Here is a 21349-nt window from a genome sequence, read left to right as displayed (position 1 = left end):
TGGTATTCAAGAGAAGACAGCTTTCAAAATGATGGTACTGTTGATGGTTAGTGAATGTGATACAGTCATCAGAAAGTAGAGGTCAACTTCCAGGAAGGTGGCATGTTGGGTTGAGGAGAACCAGATGAAGCAAATGGGAGAGAAAGTGTTGAGGCAGTAGGGGAATGAGGACAGGGTGTCTTGGCCCTTGGTGCAGATGACAGACATATCATAAATTAACCTGAACTAGACAAACGGTTTGGGGTTCTGAGAGTCTAGGAAACTTTCCTCTAGACGGCCAACAAACACGTTGCGGTAGGACAATGCCACATGGATGCCCTTGGCCATGCCACGAATTTGTTTATATATCTTCCCCTCAAAGGACAAGTAGTTTTGTGTGAGGATGTAATTAGATAGACGTATTAAAAAAAAATAAGATGGTGGGTTTGGAGTTAGAAAGACATTGGGAAAGGTAACGTTTGATAGTAGCAAGGTCAGTGGCATATTGGATGTTGGTATTTAGGGAAGTGGTTGGATTAATTAAGAACTGAGAAAGAGGTTCATATTTTTAATAGGAGAGGTGAGGTTATGGAAAATTGACTGGAGACATTGTTTGACAAGATCAGAGATTCTTTCATTGGGAGCACAGTAAATGGCTACAATGGGGCATCCAGGATTGTTAAATTTATGAGTTTTGGGAAGCATGTTGATGTGCGAGGAGAGAAATCGATTTGGGGAAAAGTGTCTGTGTGTGTAGGGGGGGGGGGGGGGGGAGGGGGGGTTGCAGGGTGAAGGGGAGTGTCACATGTGTATGCATGCTATGTTTCTGTCAGAAGACTGGAGTGGTTTTATGATGTACCTTTTGCATTTCTTGCTTTTATGTTTTCATTTTCTTCAAAGGCAAAGCTAAACTGTGAAGTGGTAGCCCAGTGTAGAGCCTGTGCCTATCGCCATATATTTTCGATTTTCAAATGTTAAAAAAACAGAAGATGTTTTTCCTGTTCCTCGGTAAGAGAAAGAACTCACTCTCTGTTAATGAGGAAAGGCTGATTCACATTATTTTAGAGTGTAATCAGCAGTGGTTGCGAGAATATTTAAAAGTCTGTATTTTTTATGTGCATCGAAGGAAGATTATAGTATTATTTTACCAGTGAAAAGTTGTATGAGTCACTATTCCAAGTAGTACTGCAATATACGGAAAACCAAGAAGCCCACCTGTGTACTTAAGAGTTATCATGAAAATCCAATTTCAACAATATAACGGACACAGTCAAGATTTTGTCGGTAGATATGGCAATCGGGCATAGTATTTTTAATTGGTAAGGACAAGAGAAAGACTATTTCTTTTATGTGCAACTAATATGATAAGATTTTTTACCCATTTACAAGATTAGCTCAGTTTATTGTGCTTGTCCGACAAGGCAGAAAATTTTATAAGAGACAGTAATCAAAATTCCAATTTCAGATCACCTCTTTATTATTTTCTTATCTGCCATTAATTAATTTCATTATTTCCATATGTCTATTTTTTTTTCTTTTTTCTTTTTCTTTGAGTCCTGACACAATCGCCACTTTATAATATAATAAAAGATAAAATTTAGATGTATGGAAATAATGAAACTAATTAATGGCACATAAGAAAATAATAAAGAGGTGATCTGAAATTGGAATTCTGATTACTGTCTCTTATGAAATTTTCTGGTGTGTCGGACAAGCACAATAAGCTGAGCTATGCCAAAATCTTATCATATTAGGTCCACATAAACGAAATAGTCTTTCTCTTCTAGATTTATGCTTACCAATTAACAATACTACATCCGATCGCCATATCTACCTACAAAATCTTGACTGATTCCTTTATAATGTTGTAATTGGATTTTCGTGATAACTCTGAAGTACACAGGTGGGCTTCTTGGTTTTCTATATATTGCAGTACTACTTGGAATAGTGACTCATACAACTTTTCACTGGTAAAATAATACCATATTCTTCCTTCGATGCACATCAAAAATACAAACGTTTTACATATTCTCACAACCAAAATGGCTACTGTTGAATATGATTTAAAATAATGTGCATCCACCTTCCTTCCGTCATTAATTGAGAGCGAAACCTTCCTCTTACTGAGGAACAGGAAAAACATCATCTGTTTTTTAAGCATTTGAAAAATAAAAATACGTGACAGTAGGCACAGGCTCTACACTGGGCTACCACTTCACATTTTATCTTTGCCTTTGAAGAAAATCAAAACATAAAAGCAAGAAATGCAAAAGATACATCATAAAGTCTCTTTACTTAGCGAGACAGTATAGTTTGTATCATGTTTCTGTCCTCTTATGTGTTCTGTCTTCTTATTTCAGTGTTTCTGGCAATTGGACAAATGTACCATACTGGCCCGAATAAAAGCTGCTCTTTTGGCCAAAAAATATTAGGATTAGCAAATCTTATGTGACAAGTATATTTTTGCATCATAGAAACATCAACTGCAGTGTTCATTCCTTAGAGAGAAATGGAGTAACAATGTGTTAATCACTGAATATGAGGTAACAATGTAACCAACTTTGATTGCTGACAAATGTCATTTAGATAGTGACTATTATCAAGCTTACTGTTCTGTTATTTTATGCGAGAAGATGAACACAGATTTCTCTACATAAAGAGCAGAATTTAGTATTCACCAATTAAAGGTTATTTTGAAAGAAAATCATCAACACACTTCAGAATTTAGTGGAGTTATGATGCAAATTTCAAACTCACAGTGTCTGTTTTGCAGAGGGTACATTTAAAATGTCATTTTATCAAGAAAATCCTACAGAGGGACCGCAAACTGGGAAATATCCTGAACTCAAAGCTGGAGTTCTTTCTTTTGTAAAAGGAATGACAGTATACCTATCTCTTGACAAACAAACCAGGAAAAGGTCTCAGAAATTGTGGAGACCTCAAACATACGACATCAAAATTCTGTGCGTGTTATCAATTGACTATGCAGGTTTACAAGTAGATGTGGCCCCTCTATTCAGCAACGGATTGCATTTGCACAGAGACTGCCAGAAGATTTTAACTGATAAATCCATAGACTTCCAAAGGCACATACTAAACAGAACAGCAACACTCTGACTCTCCATACATCAGCAACACTGATAAGATGCCCAACTTTTGGGGATGAGCTCTATAACAGTGTACTATAATGAGATGAAAAATTCTCACTTTAGAACTGCAAATTAAAAAGGAGAAATTATTCTGGAGCATATCATGTTATTCTGAAGCATAATACTTTGCCAGAGGAAAATTTGCCTATGCTGTTAGTAACTTACTGCCTAGAAAAAGGCTGGATGACAACAGAATTAATGACTTTTTGGAATCTCAGGCCTAGTGTGCTGCTCAGAAGAAATATATACTGGCACTGGATGCTTTTTAACAGTCACTTGAAGTAAAGAATGAAGTTGTAGCATTGAAGACAAATCCCATCATCATACCTCGAGATATGACTTCAGAACAGCAGGTGAATTTAAATACATCTCCAAAAACACTATTACCATTGGCTTTCTGAAGGGGATAAAAAATTCACTCCAGCTAGGCATCATTAAAAAGCGTTATGTGTGAATGGATTCTCCCTTTATGACAAACAGTATCATCAAACTCTTTCATCCTAGAATTCAAGAAATGCTGGCTATTCAATGCCCTGAATGACAGAAAGGGGATCAAAAATTCACTCCAGCTAGGCATCATTAAAAAGCATTATGTGTGAATGGATTCTCCCTTCATGACAAACGGTATCATCAAACTCTTTCATCCTAGGATTCAAGAAATGCTGGCTGTTCAATGCCCTGAATGGCAGAAAGGACAATTTTCTATCCTGCTCTGTGTATATAGAACACAGTTTATGATCACTTGTGCTGCTATTAACACAGACAGGTGGTTCCTGAGGTTGATGATGGAAAAATTCACAAAGTGAACAGCTAATCAAAAGGAAAATCCAGAGCATAACAAAGTCATTGTAAGTGTGCACAAACAGTCCAGGAAGCAATGTGAATCAATGCGTAATACAGGCAAGGGCAATCATCTACTAATTGATGGTGCATATCAAAGGTTTCAAGAAACCACTGAGACCGTCTGGCAAGTGTCAGGCTGCGGAATTTACCTGCACCCTTGTGTCAGTGGACGTGCCCACACGAAGTGTCTGCAGTGGTCCCCCTCGCAAGAACAAGCCGTGGCCTTAGTAGGAAGCCTGATATATCTGAGCTGTCCCCCACATTGATATTTGAACTAAGTGGAGAATTTAAATCATTGCCCTCTCGCCTTTAATTGGGATGTAGAGACAGAAATGGCCCAGCCTATACTGACTTCATCAAGGAAGGGGGGGGAGGGGGGGAGAGGGGGAGAAAGAGAGAGAGAGAGAGAGAGAGAGAGAGAGAGAGAGAGAGAGAGAGAGAGAGATCCCCACCAAACGCTCCAGTGGTAGTTCTTCAACGTGACTGGGTAGACCAAAGGGGGGTGCTGTCTGTGACAGGTCCCTGCTGATATATGGGTTCTGGGGCACAGCTTGATTCTGCCTGCAGGGGAGTTAATGCTGGTCAAGGTGGAGATGGGGATATCGGATTGGCCTCACTTGCCCAGTTGTGAGGTGAGGCATCACTGGTGTTGACGGGGATGGAGTTGGCAGCTGAGGGGAAGCACGAGCAGTACATCTCATTGTGCCAGAGGTGATTTCGATGCCTGACTAGACGCTCCTGACCAGCCAAAATGTCAAACACTTGCTGCCCCCTATTGGCAACAATGATACCTTGGGCCCACTCAGGGTCCTGGCTCAAAGTCCACGTGGTAATATGCCTGTTGCATTGGTGGTGGGTCCACAGAGCTGGGTGTAGCAGGTCCAAGAGGGTAATTTAGACCGAGTTACATCCTTTTTGAGGTGGACCAGTAGGTAGTGAGAAAGCTGGTGCATGCTTCACCACTTTCAGCTGTTGTTGTTATGTTGTGCATCTGCAATTTTAAGGTCCTCACCACCTGCTCAACTTCTGAATTTGATGCAGGATGGAAAAAGGCAGTGATCAGATGCAGAATGCCATAGCATTTACAAAAATCATGAAATCCATATGCTGTGAACTGAGGGCCGTTGTTGGTAACCATAGTGGAAGGTGCCCCCTCTACCGCAATACTGCAAATAGGTATGGGAGGGCTGGGACGGTGGCTGTTGTGGTGGTGGCAGCTACCCAAGCAATGTGTGGAATATTGGAGAGGGCACTGACAACTAGTAACCACATTGCTCTCCAGAATGTCATGCAAAATAATCATGCACTCTTTGTCAAGGGTGGTCAGGGCATAGCCAAGGGTTGAAATGCTGTGCTGGGGCCGACTGATGCTGGGTGCTGGCCTGGCAGTACCGGGCGGAATGTTCTATGGCAGCACCAACACCAAGCCAGTACACATGATGCCCCACTATTTCCTTCATTCATCACATTCCCCAATGTGCAGTGAGGAGGAGCTTCTGTATGTGGGAAAGGAATGTAGGACGAACTACCACACAGCTTTCAATATGACACCATCAGTGATTGTAAGACAGTCCCATAATGAAAAATACGGGTGTCGTGCCAGGTCGGGGTCCATAGATGAGTGCTCTGGCCAAACCCACTGTACAGCAGACATCATCCCGAACAGTAGTGGATCACAGCCTGTTTCTGCTGCTACTTCATGCACTTTTATTGTGATCTCATCAAGGGTGTGTCTCTGATTTGTGTCTACTGCAAAACGTGGCACTGCAATCTTGTCAAACTCTGCATTTGGTCCACACGGCAACTGGGAAAGTATTTCAGCATTTCAGTGCTGCGTGGTGAGCTGGTAATGGATGTCATAGGTACAGTTATTACACAACAATGCCTAACATTACAGCTGCAGTGCTGCATTATCGGGAAGTTTCAGGGGGACAGAATTGCAAAACGAGAGGCTTGTGATAGGTGATCAGGTGAAAGATGCACACGAATCTCCTTGACACCACAGATGATGGTTAACGCCTCTTTCTCTATTTGGAAATAAGTTCTCTGTGCCGCATTTCATGTTTTAGATGAAAATGGCAATGGCATCTCTGTGCCATCAACATATCTGTGCCACAGCACTGCAACAGTCCCACGATCTGAGACATCAGTGGCAAGCGAACATTAAGCACTTGCCCAGACGCAATGTTGCTAAACAAAGGTATAATCTACACCACATTGCAAGAAAGCTGTCAGGCACAACTATGACCACACAAATTTAACACCTTTTTTACACAATAGATTCAGCGCATGGCAAATCTAGGCCACATGCAGAATAAATTTCCCATAATAATACATTTTGCCCAAGAAAGACTGTAGCTCTTTGAGGCTTTTACGAGATGGTAAGGTAGTGATTGCTTCCACATGATCCTGTGCAGGCTTGAGCCCTCTTTTACTTAATATATGTCCTAAGCACTTGACCCTTTGTTGAGATGACAATGTAGACCATGGGACTGGAGCCACTCAATGAACATCTGCAGGCTGCCCCATGAAGGGCATATTAATTACTAGAAACTGTTTGGTCTGATCATCTACAGGTGACTGAAAGTAGGAGTCAGTGAGAACTATCTTTGAAAAGTAACAGCCCCCAGCCAATTTGGCCCAAAATTCCTCCAGCAGAAGGAGTTGGATACAGATCGATATTTGGTTGATCATTAATGATAGACTTAAAATTATCACAAAATCTCAGTGATCCATTTATCTTCTTACCTATGACCATGAGTATTGCCCATTGGTTACACAATAACGGGTTATTATGCCCATACTTTGCAATCTATCTAATTTCACTTTAACTTGATCGCACAGGGAAAAGGCACTCGATGTGCTCTACTAATCTTAGGCACTGCAGAATGCTGTAAGGATATGGGCTTGGGACCTAAAGTAGAATTAAATAATTGTTTATATTTAGAGCATGATGTATCAAGTTCTGTGAATGATATCACAGTTGAAACAAGATTCACTTGGTCTCGAATTTGGAAGCAAAAAATTGCAAAAGCGCCCAAGCCAAACATGTCGGTTGTCATCCAAGGGTTGACTAGTAGCAGTGTTCATTGCTGAACTACATTTTTATGCTTAGCTTAGACTACGATCTGACCCTGCAATGGATCTAATGGCCATTGTATGTCAATACACTGCAGCAGTAGGTGTAAGTGTTTGGGTGTCTGTGCGGCTGTGTGTGTAAATGTGAATGTGTGTGCTTTTGTTTGAGAAAGAGCAAGGACTCAAAAGTTAGTGTAAATACTATATACTATTGAGTGTGTCTATGCACCACAAATCAGTAAGTTACAGGTGAGTGGTTGCCTTTTCTTGAAGTATGTATTTGTTATAGAAAAAGCCAAACAGGTAGAGTTTCTTGGTGACATTTGTTTTATAGACATTAGACTGCTGCCTAACGAATGTTTTGTCTAAAATTTTTATCCCCTACAAAGAGAGAATAATCAGAAGCTTAAAGACAGAGTATGAAAATTTGTTCAGCTGCATGAAGCTGGCATTAAGAAATATGTCTTAGGCTATGGTTCAGTGCCCATAAAACTAATATCACTACCGATATACATTCAAGAAAAAAAGTATTTCATTAGTAGTAATGGAGGGAGTTTCTTGGTTCAGTTCCTTTAACCCACAGGTATTGACGCTTTCAAATTGCACTCTGTCACATGACCCCCCAAAAAATAAAAAAAAATAAAAATTAAAAAATTAAAAAATAAATAAATAAATAGTAGTAGTAGTAGTAGTAAAAGTGTGAAGTGTAATTACTGTACCAAGATTTGCAATAAATGCCTGAAGGTGTGCAAGACTGACTTTCAATTTTTTCACAGTTGTTGAGGGAGCAGAATGTAATAGTTGCTCAGTTATTTTTTCTACAAATTTTGTGAGTGTGTTAAACTAAGAGTTTTTCATTAAATCCATTGCATGTATTGCACAAAAATAAGAAATCATTTATTTGTACATTACTTAATTCCCCACCATAATTATTATTAAAAAACATACACAGGGATTAGTGTACTATGAATTATGATGTGTGGAAGTTGAGCCATGTGTGAAAGAATGAAGTCAATAATTCTGAAAGTCAAGAGATTATTTGCATCCAAAGTCTTATTGATTCCAGTTTCTCAATGGGGCTAAATCACTAAGAGGTGATGTAGTATTATGCTTGTACCCAAGTGTTGAAGTTCAATACTAAAAGATTAGATGCAATTATAATTTAAAAAAGCTGAACTATAAATCATAAATTAAATGAAAACATGGGGCACTCACACAATCACAGCCCTATAGGAGCTAGCAATGGAATAACAAGAATGATTATCGACACATTTTTGCTCCAAATTAAAATAAAACATGAATATCAACAATAATTTTTGACAGAACATATCAAATAGAGCAGGGCTGAAATTTGAAAGCACTGCAGAGTTCATACATAGTTAAGCTGTGGCATAATTTTCATTTGTCACGCGTATCTTCCTCGGTGTCATAATTAAGTAGAGAATGTGAGTAGAACAGTACTGCAGCCAAAGCTTAATAAACTCTGGTTCACTACACAGACTTACATGTGACAGCACTGCCACAGTAAAAAAAATCTCCAACTTTTCATGGGTCATAGATGTTACTTCCTCACGTTGTTGTTGTGGTCTTCAGTCCAGAGACTGGTTTGATGCAGCTCTCCATGCTACTCTATCCTGTGCAAGCTTCTTCATCTCCAAGTATCTACTGCAACCTACATCCTTCTGAATCTGCTTAGTGGATTCATCTCTTGGTCTACCTCTACGATTTTTACCTTCCACAATTCCCTCCAATACTAAATTGGTGATCCCTTGGTGCCTCGGAACGTTTCCTACAAACCTGTCCTTTCTTTTAGTCAAGTTGTGCCTCAATTTCCTCTTCTCCCCAATTGTATTCAGTACCTCCTCATTAGTTATGTGACCTACCCTTGTAATCTTCAGCATTCTTATGTAGCACCACATTTCAAAAGGTTCTATCCTCTTTGTTTTGAATCTAACTTCCTCATACACTGGCCAAATGACACCTGGTAGTGTTCATTGAAAGTGCACATTAGGCAGAAAAACATTTACGTCACTGAATGGATGTGCACACACCTGTCGCATATCTTGACAACAGGATCCAACGGCGTGTACAAGCAGCCCGCTGGCCGTGCTATGGCGGTGGATGGCTGCTATCAGCTCCTGCACTGGTGGCTCCGTCGACAGCTGGATAACATGCTCCATATGGTTCACCAGCAACCAGGTCAACTGCTCGGCATCACTCAGGTTCTCACACTATGCAAAGTATGGCAACACAGATAATGATATGTAGCTATAAAACTCTTCACACAATACAATGACACCATTCACTGATAGTCTCAATACATTTCAAACCAAATGAGACAAGTTCAACATAAGAACATTAATTTAGAATGGAAACTTATCTGCCTATCTGACATCCTAGATTACCTTTGTAGTAAGTGACAATATGGCACAACTTACTGAAATAGTTCAGCTAACATTACTGCTACTCAGTTTGAACATCAGGTTAACCAAAGAAGACAAGCAGAGAAAAGCCTGCTAGAGGATGAAGAGGACTATGCATATGGTTTTCACGAGTTCAACCGGATATGGTAAGGTCTGATACAAATACTGTTAACTCCTTGGTTTCCCACATTACAGCAATTTTTCTTTAATCCTCCCACCTCCACCGCTGATGGCCTATTTCTCCTGTATATTTCATTAATAATCACAGTTACAAATACTTTTCCCACAAAGTACAATCAATAGTTTAAAATCCCAGACTGACAAATATCAGAATATTTTCCTACAATAATTGATACTACTGCCAACAGATAATTTTTTTCTCTGTTGCATTTCTACAGAAAAAGGATGCTTTTGCTCAAGGCAAGTTGAGGAGTTGAGAACGGATGTCACAGCCTATTGGTCTAGAGGGGTTGTGAAAGGGGGCTTGTTTACTTATTTCTTGGTCAGTACTGGCAAGCAAATGTATGTGCTTATCTGATACCATACAACAGCTACAGTATAAATACGGTGCAGAACTAACAAGGACTTGCGGAAACGAATTATAAAGACATTCATGTTTAAACACACTTATTACATTGTTTACTTCTCAAATGACTCACACAAGCTTATTGTGTGTGGTGTACTCCTGACTAAAGCAACTGCAGCCATCATTCTTGTATAAAATTTCATAAATAAGTTTCATGAGAGCTAGCAATAGTTTCTCATACTGTCAAATATAATATCAGTATTATGAAAACGACAGATCGCTACTCACCACAAAAAGGTAATGTTGAGTTGCAGATAGGCACACTAAAAAGACTTCTAAACATGTGAGCTTTTGGCCAAAAGGTCTTCTTCTAAAGTAGAAAACATACACACATTCTTGCAAGCTCAACGCGAACACAAATGACCACTGTCTCTGGTCACAGAAGCCAGACTGCATGTAACTGCACATGATTGGAGAAGCAGCCTGGGTGTTGGGGGTAAGGAGGAGGCTGAGGTGTGGAGGGAGAGGGATAGCAGGGTAGGGGTGGGTGACAGTATGTAAGTGGTTCCACCTGCTTTTTATTTCTTCGGTTGTTGTCCTCGGTGTCAATGTACGACATTGCTACACTGGCTGAAATAATGGGGTTTGTAATTTGGACACTGACTATGGTAAATAATGTAGCCGGCAGCTGCACAATTATGTTTCACAGTACTTTAATTTCACTTTTCACAACCCCCCACCCCTATTTAAAAAAAACAGTTATTTGTGTATGGCCAAAGCATTATTGTTTAAACCTTCCATAAGTCTCATTAATAGTTTGCAGGCGAACCTCCGCACACTGCTACAATAGTTTACTGTTGAACATCTATGAGCAGTAATAACATAACCACATAGTTCACAGTCCTTCAAATAAATTGAACAGTCACTGTCATTGCTTTAACACGTGGTCTATTGGTGTAACACTTATTTCACTGTTAAGTTGATGCATTGTTGTCATTCTAAGCAACACAGGTTCCTCATCTGAAACTCTGGCATGGACTGACTGTCTCGTGACCAAAAATCAGGCTTTTATACATCCTCACAATAATAGGGGGCAAAACTAAACATTGTTCGAAGTTAAATTTACAGAAATTACAATTACAACATAACTCATTAAATTAACTGAATACATCGAAAAATTGGATCTTTATAACAGTTTCTTCTACTGCAAGAGTTAGGCCAAATTATTTGTTAAAATCATGAAATTAACAAATATCGCTATTTAAACAACACTTTTGACAAAACTGTTAATTACTTTGGAATTAATGAAGGGCTGGTTTTGCTAACACGTTTTCGATTAGAGACAACTAGATACTTAATATTACTAGTATTTCGTCTTCCAAATGTTTATAATTAGTATAGCATTTATATTGGTTTATATGTCAACAATAGAATTTAAGTTATGAAACAATTACTGATTTCACACTATAACAAAGGACATTAACTGGGCATAGTCAAAATAAACTAGGAAATCAATTACATACATAAAACTAAGCACAAATTTAGATCTGGTGTTATATTCTTTAAAACTGAGGGTCAACCTTTCTCTTTTATGAAAATGCAGATTATATTCACATATGCTCATGGTAAATAGTTAAAAGTAACAAAACAAATTTAAGGAGGCAGATGGCAAAACCAGAGGGGAATTAAAATTATCCCAGTTTGCTTCGTCATGAATAAAGTGCTGCTTGTGAGAGCCTGCAGGTAAGAGGTGGAGCAAGGAGGTTAGACAGAGGGCAGGTGGAGGTGGAGGTGGGGGGCAGCAGAAAAGGGAAGAAGTGAAAAGACTGTGAATGTGTTGGTGGAATAGAGGGTTGTCTAGTGTTGGAGTGGAAACAGAAAAGGGGATGGGTGGGTGCAAGAACATGACTAACAGAGGAAAGGGGATGGGTGGGTGCAAGAACATGACTAACAGAGGATGAGGCTACGAGGGTTAGTGAAACATAGTATATACAGCAGGGAGAGTTCTCACATGCGCAATTAAGAAAAGCTGGTGTTGGTAGGAAGGATATAGATAGCAAGGATTGAGAAGCTACCATTAAAATGATGAGCGTTGTGTTGGGCAGGATGTTCACCAACTGGGTGGTCTAGCTGTTTCTTGACTACAGTTTGTTGGTGGCCATTCATGCAGACAGACAGCTTGTTGGTTGTCATGCCCATGTAGAATGCAGCACAGTGGTTGCAGCTTAGCTAGTAGATCACATGACTGCTACCACAGATAGCCCTGCCTTTGATAGGATGGGTGATGCTTGTGAATGGAATGGAATAGGTGTTTGTGGAAGGACATATGGACAGGTCTTGCACCAAGGTTTTTTTACAGGGATATGAACCATGAGGCAAGGGGTTGCCAGCAGGGGTTGTATAGGGATGGACGATGATACTGTGTAGGTTTGGTGGGTGGCAGAATACCACTGCGGCGGAGAGGGAAGGATAGTGGGTAGGACATTCCTCTTTTCAGAGTGCAATGAGAGGTAGTCGAAACCCTGGTGGAAAGTGTGATTCAGTTGCTCCAGTCCTGTGTGGTAATGAGTCATGAGGGGACTGCTCCTTTGTGGCCAGACTGTCAGACTGTGGGACCCAGGGAGCTGGGGGATGACTGGGTAGATAAGGCATGGAAGATCTGTTTCTGTACAGGGTTGAGAGGGTAATTACAGTCTGTGAAGGGCTCAGTGTGACCCTTGGTATATTTCAAGAGGGACTGCTCATCACTATAGATGTGATGGCCACAGGTAGCTAGGCTTTATTTATTTTTTTTTTATTTATTTATTTATTGTTCCGTGGGACCAAATTAAGGAGAAATCTCCATGGTCATGGAACGAGTCAATACATGAAATTATAACACGATATTAGAAACAGATAAAATGAAATATAGAAAAAAAACATATTCAGGTGACAAGTCATAAGTTTAAATGAAGACAATCAACAATGTAACACTGGAATTTGCTTAATTTTTTAGCTCTTCCAGGAGCTCCTCGACAGAATAGAAGGAGTGAGCCATGAGGAAACTCTTCAGTTTACACTTAAAAGAGTTTGGGCTACTGCTAAGATTTTTGAGTTCTTGTGGTAGCTTATTGAAAATGGATGCAGCAGAATACTGCACTCCTTTCTGCACAAGAGTCAAGGAACTGCATTCTACATGCAGATTTGATTTCTGCCTAGTATTAACTGAGTGAAAGCTGCTAACTCTTGGGAATAGGCTAATATTGCTAACAACAAACGACATTAAAGAAAATATATACTGTGAGGGCAATGTCAGAATTCCCAGATTTTTGAATAGGGGTCGACAAGAGGTTCTCAAACTTACACCACATATAGCTCGAACAGCCCGTTTTTGAGCCAAAAATACCCTTTTTGAATCAGAAGAATTACCCCAAAAAATAATACCATACGACATAAGCGTATGAAAATATGCGAAATAGACTACTTTTCGTGTTGAAGTGTCACTTATTTCAGATACTGTTCTAATGGTAAATAAAGCAGCATTTAGTTTCTGAACAAGATCCTGAACATGGGCTTTCCACAACAGCTTACTATCTATCCGTACGCCTAGGAACTTGAACTGTTCCGTCTCGCTTATAACATGCCCATTCTGTCTGATTAAAATGTCAGTTCTTGTTGAATTGTGAGTTAGAAACTGTAAAAACTGAGTCTTACTGTGATTTAGCATCAAATTATTTTCCACAAGCCACGAACTTATTTCATGAACTAAATTATTTGTTACTGTTTCAATATTACACACAAGATCCTTCACTATCAAGTTGGTGTCATCAGCAAACAGAAATATTTTTGAATCACCTGTAATACTAGAAGGCATATCATTTATATAAATAAGAAACAGCAGTGGCCCCAGCACCGACCCTTGGGGGACGCCCCACTTAACAGTGCCCCATTGGGACTGAACATCACTACCACTCTCAATATTGCGGAGAATTACCCTCTGCTTTCTGTTCTTAAAGTAAGAGGCGAACCAATTGTAAGCTACTCCCCTTACTCCATAATGGTACAACTTCTGCAGTAATATTTTGTGGTCAACACAGTCAAAAGCCTTCGTCAAATCAAAGAAAACACCTAGCGTTCGCAACCTTTTATTTAATCCGTCGAAAACCTCACAGAGAAAAGAGAATATAGCATTTTCAGTTGTTAAACCATTTCTAAAACCAAACTGAACATTTGACAGCAAATTATGTGAATTTAAATGCTCCAGTAACCTTGTATATACAACCTTCTCGATAACTTTAGCAAACACCGATGGCATAGAAATAGGTCTAAAATTGTCAACATTATCAATGTCTCCCTTTTTATAAAGTGGCTTCACTACCGAGTATTTTAATCGATCAGGAAACCGACCACTCCTAAAGGAAAAGTTACAGATATGGCTAAGTACTGGGCTAACATACATAGAACAATACTTCAGTATTCTGCTAGATACCCCGTCATATCCATGAGAGTTCTTGGTCTTTAGTGATTTAATTATTAACTCAATCTCCCTCTTGTCAGTATCATGGAGGAGCATTTCAGGTAACAGTCTCGGAACACTTTTTTCTAAGAGCGCTATATGATTCCCTGCTGGAATTAGGTTTCTATTTAGTTCACCTGCTATATTCAGAAAGTGATTATTAAATACTGTACATATATGCGACTTATCAGTAACACGGACATTCCCACTACGCACTGATTCTATATCCTCGACCTGTCTCTGCAGACCAGCAACTTCCTTTACGACTGACCATATGGTTTTAATTTTATCCTGAGACTTAGCTATTCTATCTGCATACCACATACTTTTTGCCTTCCTAATAACATTTTTAAGCACCTTACAATACTGTTTGTAATGGGCTGCTGCATTTAGATTTTGACTGTTTCTAACGTTTTGATATAATTGCCACTTTGTTCTACAAGATATTCTTATCCCTCTAGTCAGCCACCCAGGCTGCCTGTTTGTGCTAGTATCCTGTTTTAAACGTTGTAACGGAAAGCAACTTTCAAAGAGCATGAGAAAGGTCTTTAGAAAAGCATTATATTTATCGTTTACTGTCTCAGCGCTATAAACATCTTGCCACTCTTGTTCCTTTATAAGGTTTACAAAGGTCTCTACAGCAACCGGATCAGCTTTCCTGAACAGCTGATGACTATATTTAACACGAGTTGCAGCATAAAAATCTTTTAAAGTTAAAATTTGCGCATCATGATCTGAAAGGCCATTCACCTTTTTTCTAACAGAATGCCCTTCTAGTAATGAGGAATGAACAAAAATGTTGTCTATGGTTGTTCTACTGTTCCCTTGCACTCTCGTTGGAAAGAATACGGTTTGCATAAGATTATATGAATTAAAGAGGTCTACCAGCATCCTCTTCCTTGCACAATCACTTATACAATTAATATTGAAGTCACCACATATAACTAACTTTTTGTATTTCCTATAAAGTGAACCAAGAACCTCCTCTAGCTTTAGCAAAAATGCTGTGAAATCGGAGTCTGGGGATCTATAAATAACAACAGTTACAAGTTTAACTCCGTTAAATTTAACCACACCTGCACAACATTCAAACACCTTTTCAGTGCAGTACTTTGAAACATCAATTGACTCAAATGCGATGCCGTTTTTCACATACATGGCTACTCCCCCACACCGCAAAGAGCTCCTCGAAAAGCAGCCAGCCAACCTGTATCCTGGTAAAGGAAGCCTCTGAATTATCTCCTTATTTAAGAAGTGTTCAGATATACCAATAATTTCAGAGTCAACATCTATAAGCAGTTCACTAACTTTATCCCTAATACCTTGTATATTTTGATGAAATATACTAATTCCCTCATTACTCGGATACCTAAGCTTTGTCAAAAGTGATTCCCTTGTTAGAGAGACTTCCCTTAAGCAGGAATACCTATCAGCTGACTTCAATCTAAAAAAGGTGCAGCTCTAACACACACTACTGCAGGAATTTTCCCATGAGTGATCCCACCAACCCCACCTATGCTGTCACCTATAAGCTTTGCCAACCTCCCCTTCCCATACCTGTTGAGGTGCAGGCCGTGTCTAGTGAAACCCGTCCTGCTGATAGACTCCACCGACACCACTGAAATGTGACCCATGCTTTCTGTCATCAGCGCACCCCCAAGTCTCATGTTATTACGCCTGACGGCTGTATTAAGATGAGGCCGATCGTGACGCTGAAACAGTTCCACGAAATGCACATTCGTGTTGCCAGTCTGAGTGGCTATCTTTTCCAGGTCACCATCTATGTTATACTCCCCATCCCTACCAATACTATTACCAGCCCCACCCACAATCACTACCTGATCCTCTTTAGTAAAATCCCTACATAACCCCCCTATGTTAACAGTCACCTGAGCCAACCCTGCATTAGGCTTCACAATGCTGGTGACCTGGTACTCACTTCCCAGCACTTCCTGCAACTGCTGGCCTACACCTCTGCCATGTGAACTACCTAACAGCAGAACCTTCTTCTTCCTCTTCGACTTTGCAACTGTTCTACGCACAGTAACTACTGAGGTCTGCTGCATACTTCCTACATCTACAGCTACTAGAGATTCACTAGAGGGACTTCTTGGTATGGGATGGATGGCAGCTATCAATGTGGAGGTATTGTTGCTGGTTTGATAGGGACAGAGGTACTGATGTAGCCATCTTTGAGGTAGAGGTCAGCAATAAGAAAGGTAGCTTGTTCAGTTGAGGATGAACAGGTGAAGCAAATGGGGCAGAATGTGCTGAGGTTCTGGGGGAATGTGTTTAGGATGTCTTCACATGTGATCCAGATCATGAAGATGTCATCAATGAATCCGAACCACTTGAGAGGTTTGGGATTCTGTGTGGTTAAGAAGGATTTCTTCAGATGGCCCTTCAATAGATTCCAACAGGATAGGAGTGACCACTGAAATGCCCGTTACGTGATCTACAAGCTAAGCAGCAATCACTTTGTTGCATTCTATGCAGGCATGCCAAGCAACAAGATGTCTATTTGTGTGAATGGCCACGGACAAACTGTGACCTGAGACAGTTATATCACCCAGTTGCTGATCATGCTGCCCAATACAATGTGCTTCACTTCAGTGACTGCTTCACAGCCTGTGCCAGCTGGATCACTCCTACGAACATCAGCTTTGCTGAATTATGTAGGTGGGAACACACCCTGCAATATATTGTATGCTCCCACAACCCCTCTGGCCTCAGCCTTTGTTAGTCATTGTCCTTACTCACTAATCCCCTTCCTTGCTCCCACTCCGGCAGGCTTCTATACCTGCAACGCGCCCACTAAGTCTCTCTCTCTCTCTCCTCCTCCTCCTCTACTTCTCCACTCCCCCCCCCCCTCTCCCTCCTGTTCAACCTCCCAACTATACAGAGCTGCCCTATACACTCCCTGCCATGTTCCTGCATGCTCCCATAAACAGCACTTTACCGTCCCCCACCCCTACCCTGCTATCCCTTCCCCTCCACATGTCAGCCTCCTCCTTACCTCCATCAACAGATTGCTTCTCCAATCATGTGCAGTTACTCAAAGACTGGCCTCAGAGGCCAGAATAGTTGACATTAATGTGTGAGTTGTACTTTTGTGTGTGTGTGTGTGTGTGTGTGTGTGTGTGTGTGTGTGTTGTCTACTTTAGGAGGAATCCTTTTGGCCAAAAGCTCACATGTTTAGTAATCATTTTAGCATGAGTGTCTGCAGGTCAACATCTCCACAATATGGTGAGGAGCAACTTGTCTTTTTCCAATATTTTCATTATTCCGTCCTGGATTTTTCAAATATAATACCAGCTACAGAAGTATGGACTGTGGAAATAAATTAATGAAGGACATTTTCCATAAATCTAATTTGGCTAAGACAATGAAATAATGTTGAAGTAAGGCAGAAGCAACTGCGAAAAATGTTCAAAATTTCATTGATGTCCTGATATTGTTGTTGTGGTCTTGATCCCAGAGACTGATTTGATGTAGCTCTCCATGCTACTCTATCCTGTGCAAGCTTCTTCATCTCTGAGTAACTACTGCAACCGACATCCTTCTGAACATGTTTAGTGTAATCATGCCTTTGTCTCCCTCTACAATATTTACCCTCTGCGTTTCCCTCCAATACTAAATTGGTGATCCCTTGATGCCTCAGAACATGTTCTACCCACCAATCCCTTCTTCCAATCAAGTTGTGCCACAAATTACTCTTCTCCCCAATTCTATTCAGTACCTCCTCCTCATTAGTTACGTGATCTACTCATCTGATCTTCAGCATTCTTCTGTAGCACCACATTTCGAAAGCTTCTATTCACTTCTTGTCTAAACTGTTTATCATCCGTGTTTCACTTCCATACATGGCTACACTCCACACAAATACTTTCAGAAAATACTTCCTTACACTTAAATCTATACTCAATGTTAACAAATTTCTCTTCTTCAGAAACGCTTTTCGTGCCATTGCCAGTCTACATTTTATATCCTCTCTACTATGACCAACAGTTACTTTGCTCCCCAAATAGCAAAACTCCTTTACTACTTTAAGTGTCTAATTTCCTAATCTAATACCCTCAGTATCACCTGATTTAATTTGAATAAATTCCATTTCCTCATTTTGCTTTTGTTGATGTTCATCTTATATCCTCCTTTCAAGACACTGTCTATTCCGTTCAACTGCTCTTCCTTGTCCTTAGCTGTCTCTGATACAATTACAATGTCAATGGCAAACTACAAAGTTTTTAGTTCTTCTCCATGCATTTTAACTCCTACTCCAAATTTTTCTTTTGTTTCCTTGACTGCTTGCTCAATATACAGATTGAATAACATCGGGGAGAGGCTACAGCCCTGTCTCACTCCCTTCCCAACCACTGCTTCCCTTTCATGCCCTTCAACTCTTACAACCGCCATCTGGTTTCTGTATAAATTGTAAATAGCCTTTCTTTCCCTGTATTTGACCCCTGGCCACCTTCAGAATTTGAAAGAGAGTATTCCGGCTTTGTCTTTCCTTAATCTATCTTCTAAGATAACTCATACGGTCAGTATTGCTTCACATGTTCCAATATTTCTATGGAATCCAAACTGATCTTCCCTGAGGTCTGCTTCTACCAGTTTTTCCATTCTTCTGTAAAGAATTCGTGTTAGTATTTTGTAGCCGCGACTTATTAAACTGATAGTTTGGTAATTTACACACCTGTCAACACTTGCTTTCTCTGGGATTGGAATTATTATACTCTTTTTGAAGTCTGACGGTATTTTGCCTGTCTCCCTCTAGTTGTAATGTATTTTGATCCTGAAAAGCTAACAAGAAATTGACTTATGGACTTCATTCAACAGGCTGATGAGACAACTAATGGTGTGCACAGTTTGATCAAGTCTTCACTGAAATTTTCATAATTTACATGTAAAGAATGCCACGGCAGGGGGGGGGGGGAAGCATGCATGTGATGCTTCTCTTGAAAATATATGGACATTTGTCTTTATTAGCGATTCCAAGGGAACATGATGCAGTTGTACAGTTGAGATCTATTGTGATTAAATATCTGTTAAAGCACCCTTAAAATTATGGTCAGATTTTGGTCATCTCCCTGAATACTACAATCAAATGTTGGTTGCTTTAACTGTCAAGTTTCAATCTCATTCAACAGACTGCAAATAGCAGTACAGCAATCTGCCAAAATTGCTGTTAACATCATAAATCTTTGTAATAAAGATATTGAAAACAGTAATGGGAACTTCTGGATGGAATACAAATGATGGATGGACTAAAGCTAACCTCTCACTGTCTACCTGAGGCACTGAGCAGTTGACAGACATGTAGTAAGACCGAAGAACAAAAATGTTGATGAGCTGTAAGACAATGTCCTGTTTTAAAGCTAATATAAACCACACACAGATGCAACTGGATTGCCCTGCCCAGCTACACTGTCCCTGCACTGCAGCCTGACTGGAGTGACAGGTTATGAGTTAGTGGAGTGGGTGAGAGGAGAAAGTAGAGGGGGAGGGTTGGTGAGGAGAGGAGGCAAGGGAGTCAGATAGATGCAAGGACGATGCCCTTGCTATGAGATAAGAATGGGGCACAGGTGAGCTCACCTACGTGCACGTGGGGGAAGTTTCATGTGTCATATTATGGAGGGGAGGAATGAGGTGAAGTTGGAGGTAGATGGAACACACGATAAGGGAGGCACCAGAGAGCAAAACCCAGGTGGAGATTTCAGAAGTGAAGTGAAGTAAAAGGCATGGAGAAGGGCTGGCAGGCGTTTATTCATGTTCTGAAATGGCGCACATCCTTTTTACCCCTCCCAAAGTGGTATTCCGGTGTTCACCCAAACTGTGAAATACTCTATCCCAGTCCAGCGTTATTCCACAGCTACCACCAACCCCTTGCCATGGAGTTTCACCTCTATGGAAGATCCAGTTGCACAACCTGTTCTATGCACTCATGCAGGAAATATTACTCCAGTCCCATCACATGTATATGTTGCCCTATCTCACGCTGGGTCACATATGAAAGCAATCACGTCACATACCAATCTGTGGGAACAACACATTTTAAATGGGCACAGCCTCACACCAGCTGTCTTCCTAAGTGAGTAGCCAGTACCAAACTTTGGCTGAAAGAAAATCATGAACAGCTCTTTGTTACAAGTGCAATTCTAAACAACTGCATTATCATAATCTACAATATTTCAAGTTAACGTGTAGTGATGTGAACAGCTTCTAATTCACGACTACAGGCTATATTTACAAAACGGCCAAAATCAATTTATTAAAAAAGAAAAACCTGTTGTTTAAATTTGTATCAGACTTTGCCACATTTATGCGGATGTGTAGACGGTCCCAGCAGTATTGGGAGATGGGTGAAACACTTGTAAGAGGGAACACAAGCATTTGAGATGAGCCTTATAGCAGTCACCCTATCACTGCCTCCATAAGTGCAAATAAAAATACATTGAATTCATTAGAGGAAAGGGATATGTTACTGTGAATGAAATCACAACTAAGTTGCAGTAGGACATAGTGCAGTGTAGGAAATGACTCAAGCTTGGATATTGACAAGTCTGTGCTTGCATTTATGACTGAAGACCATAAGGTGCAGAGAAGAACCATTACCCAAAGCCTTCTCCAGCAATATCTGAAATGAAGAATATGATTTTTGATGCTCACTATGGCAGGTAATGAAAGATGTTTCTATCATATTCCGGAACATAGAGGGCTGCACTCTGGTTTATTTCTTTAAACCTGTACAGACTATCTGCCACATCCAGACCCTACTGAAGCTCTGTAAGTGATGGCACAATTAACATCTTGGGATCATCATCATCCTGCAGCATGATAATGTACAGCCTCACAC

The 21349-nt window shown here is 40.3% G+C and overlaps 1 protein-coding gene across 1 annotated transcript in view; it reads right to left on the bottom strand.

Moving 5' to 3' along the window:
* Nucleotides 1-21349, bottom strand: part of LOC126229606 (huntingtin-like) — a 549560-nt gene that overhangs the window by 210445 nt on the left and 317766 nt on the right. The window contains exon 31 of the mRNA XM_049942347.1: nucleotides 9101-9280. Within this exon, the coding sequence (XP_049798304.1) occupies nucleotides 9101-9280 (180 nt within the window). The remainder of the gene's footprint in view (nucleotides 1-9100; nucleotides 9281-21349) is intronic.

The sequence above is a fragment of the Schistocerca nitens genome, unplaced genomic scaffold (genome assembly GCF_023898315.1).
Source record: "Schistocerca nitens isolate TAMUIC-IGC-003100 unplaced genomic scaffold, iqSchNite1.1 HiC_scaffold_376, whole genome shotgun sequence".
NCBI lineage: Eukaryota > Metazoa > Arthropoda > Insecta > Orthoptera > Acrididae > Schistocerca > Schistocerca nitens.
This window is presented reverse-complemented; position numbering and strand designations above follow the sequence as displayed.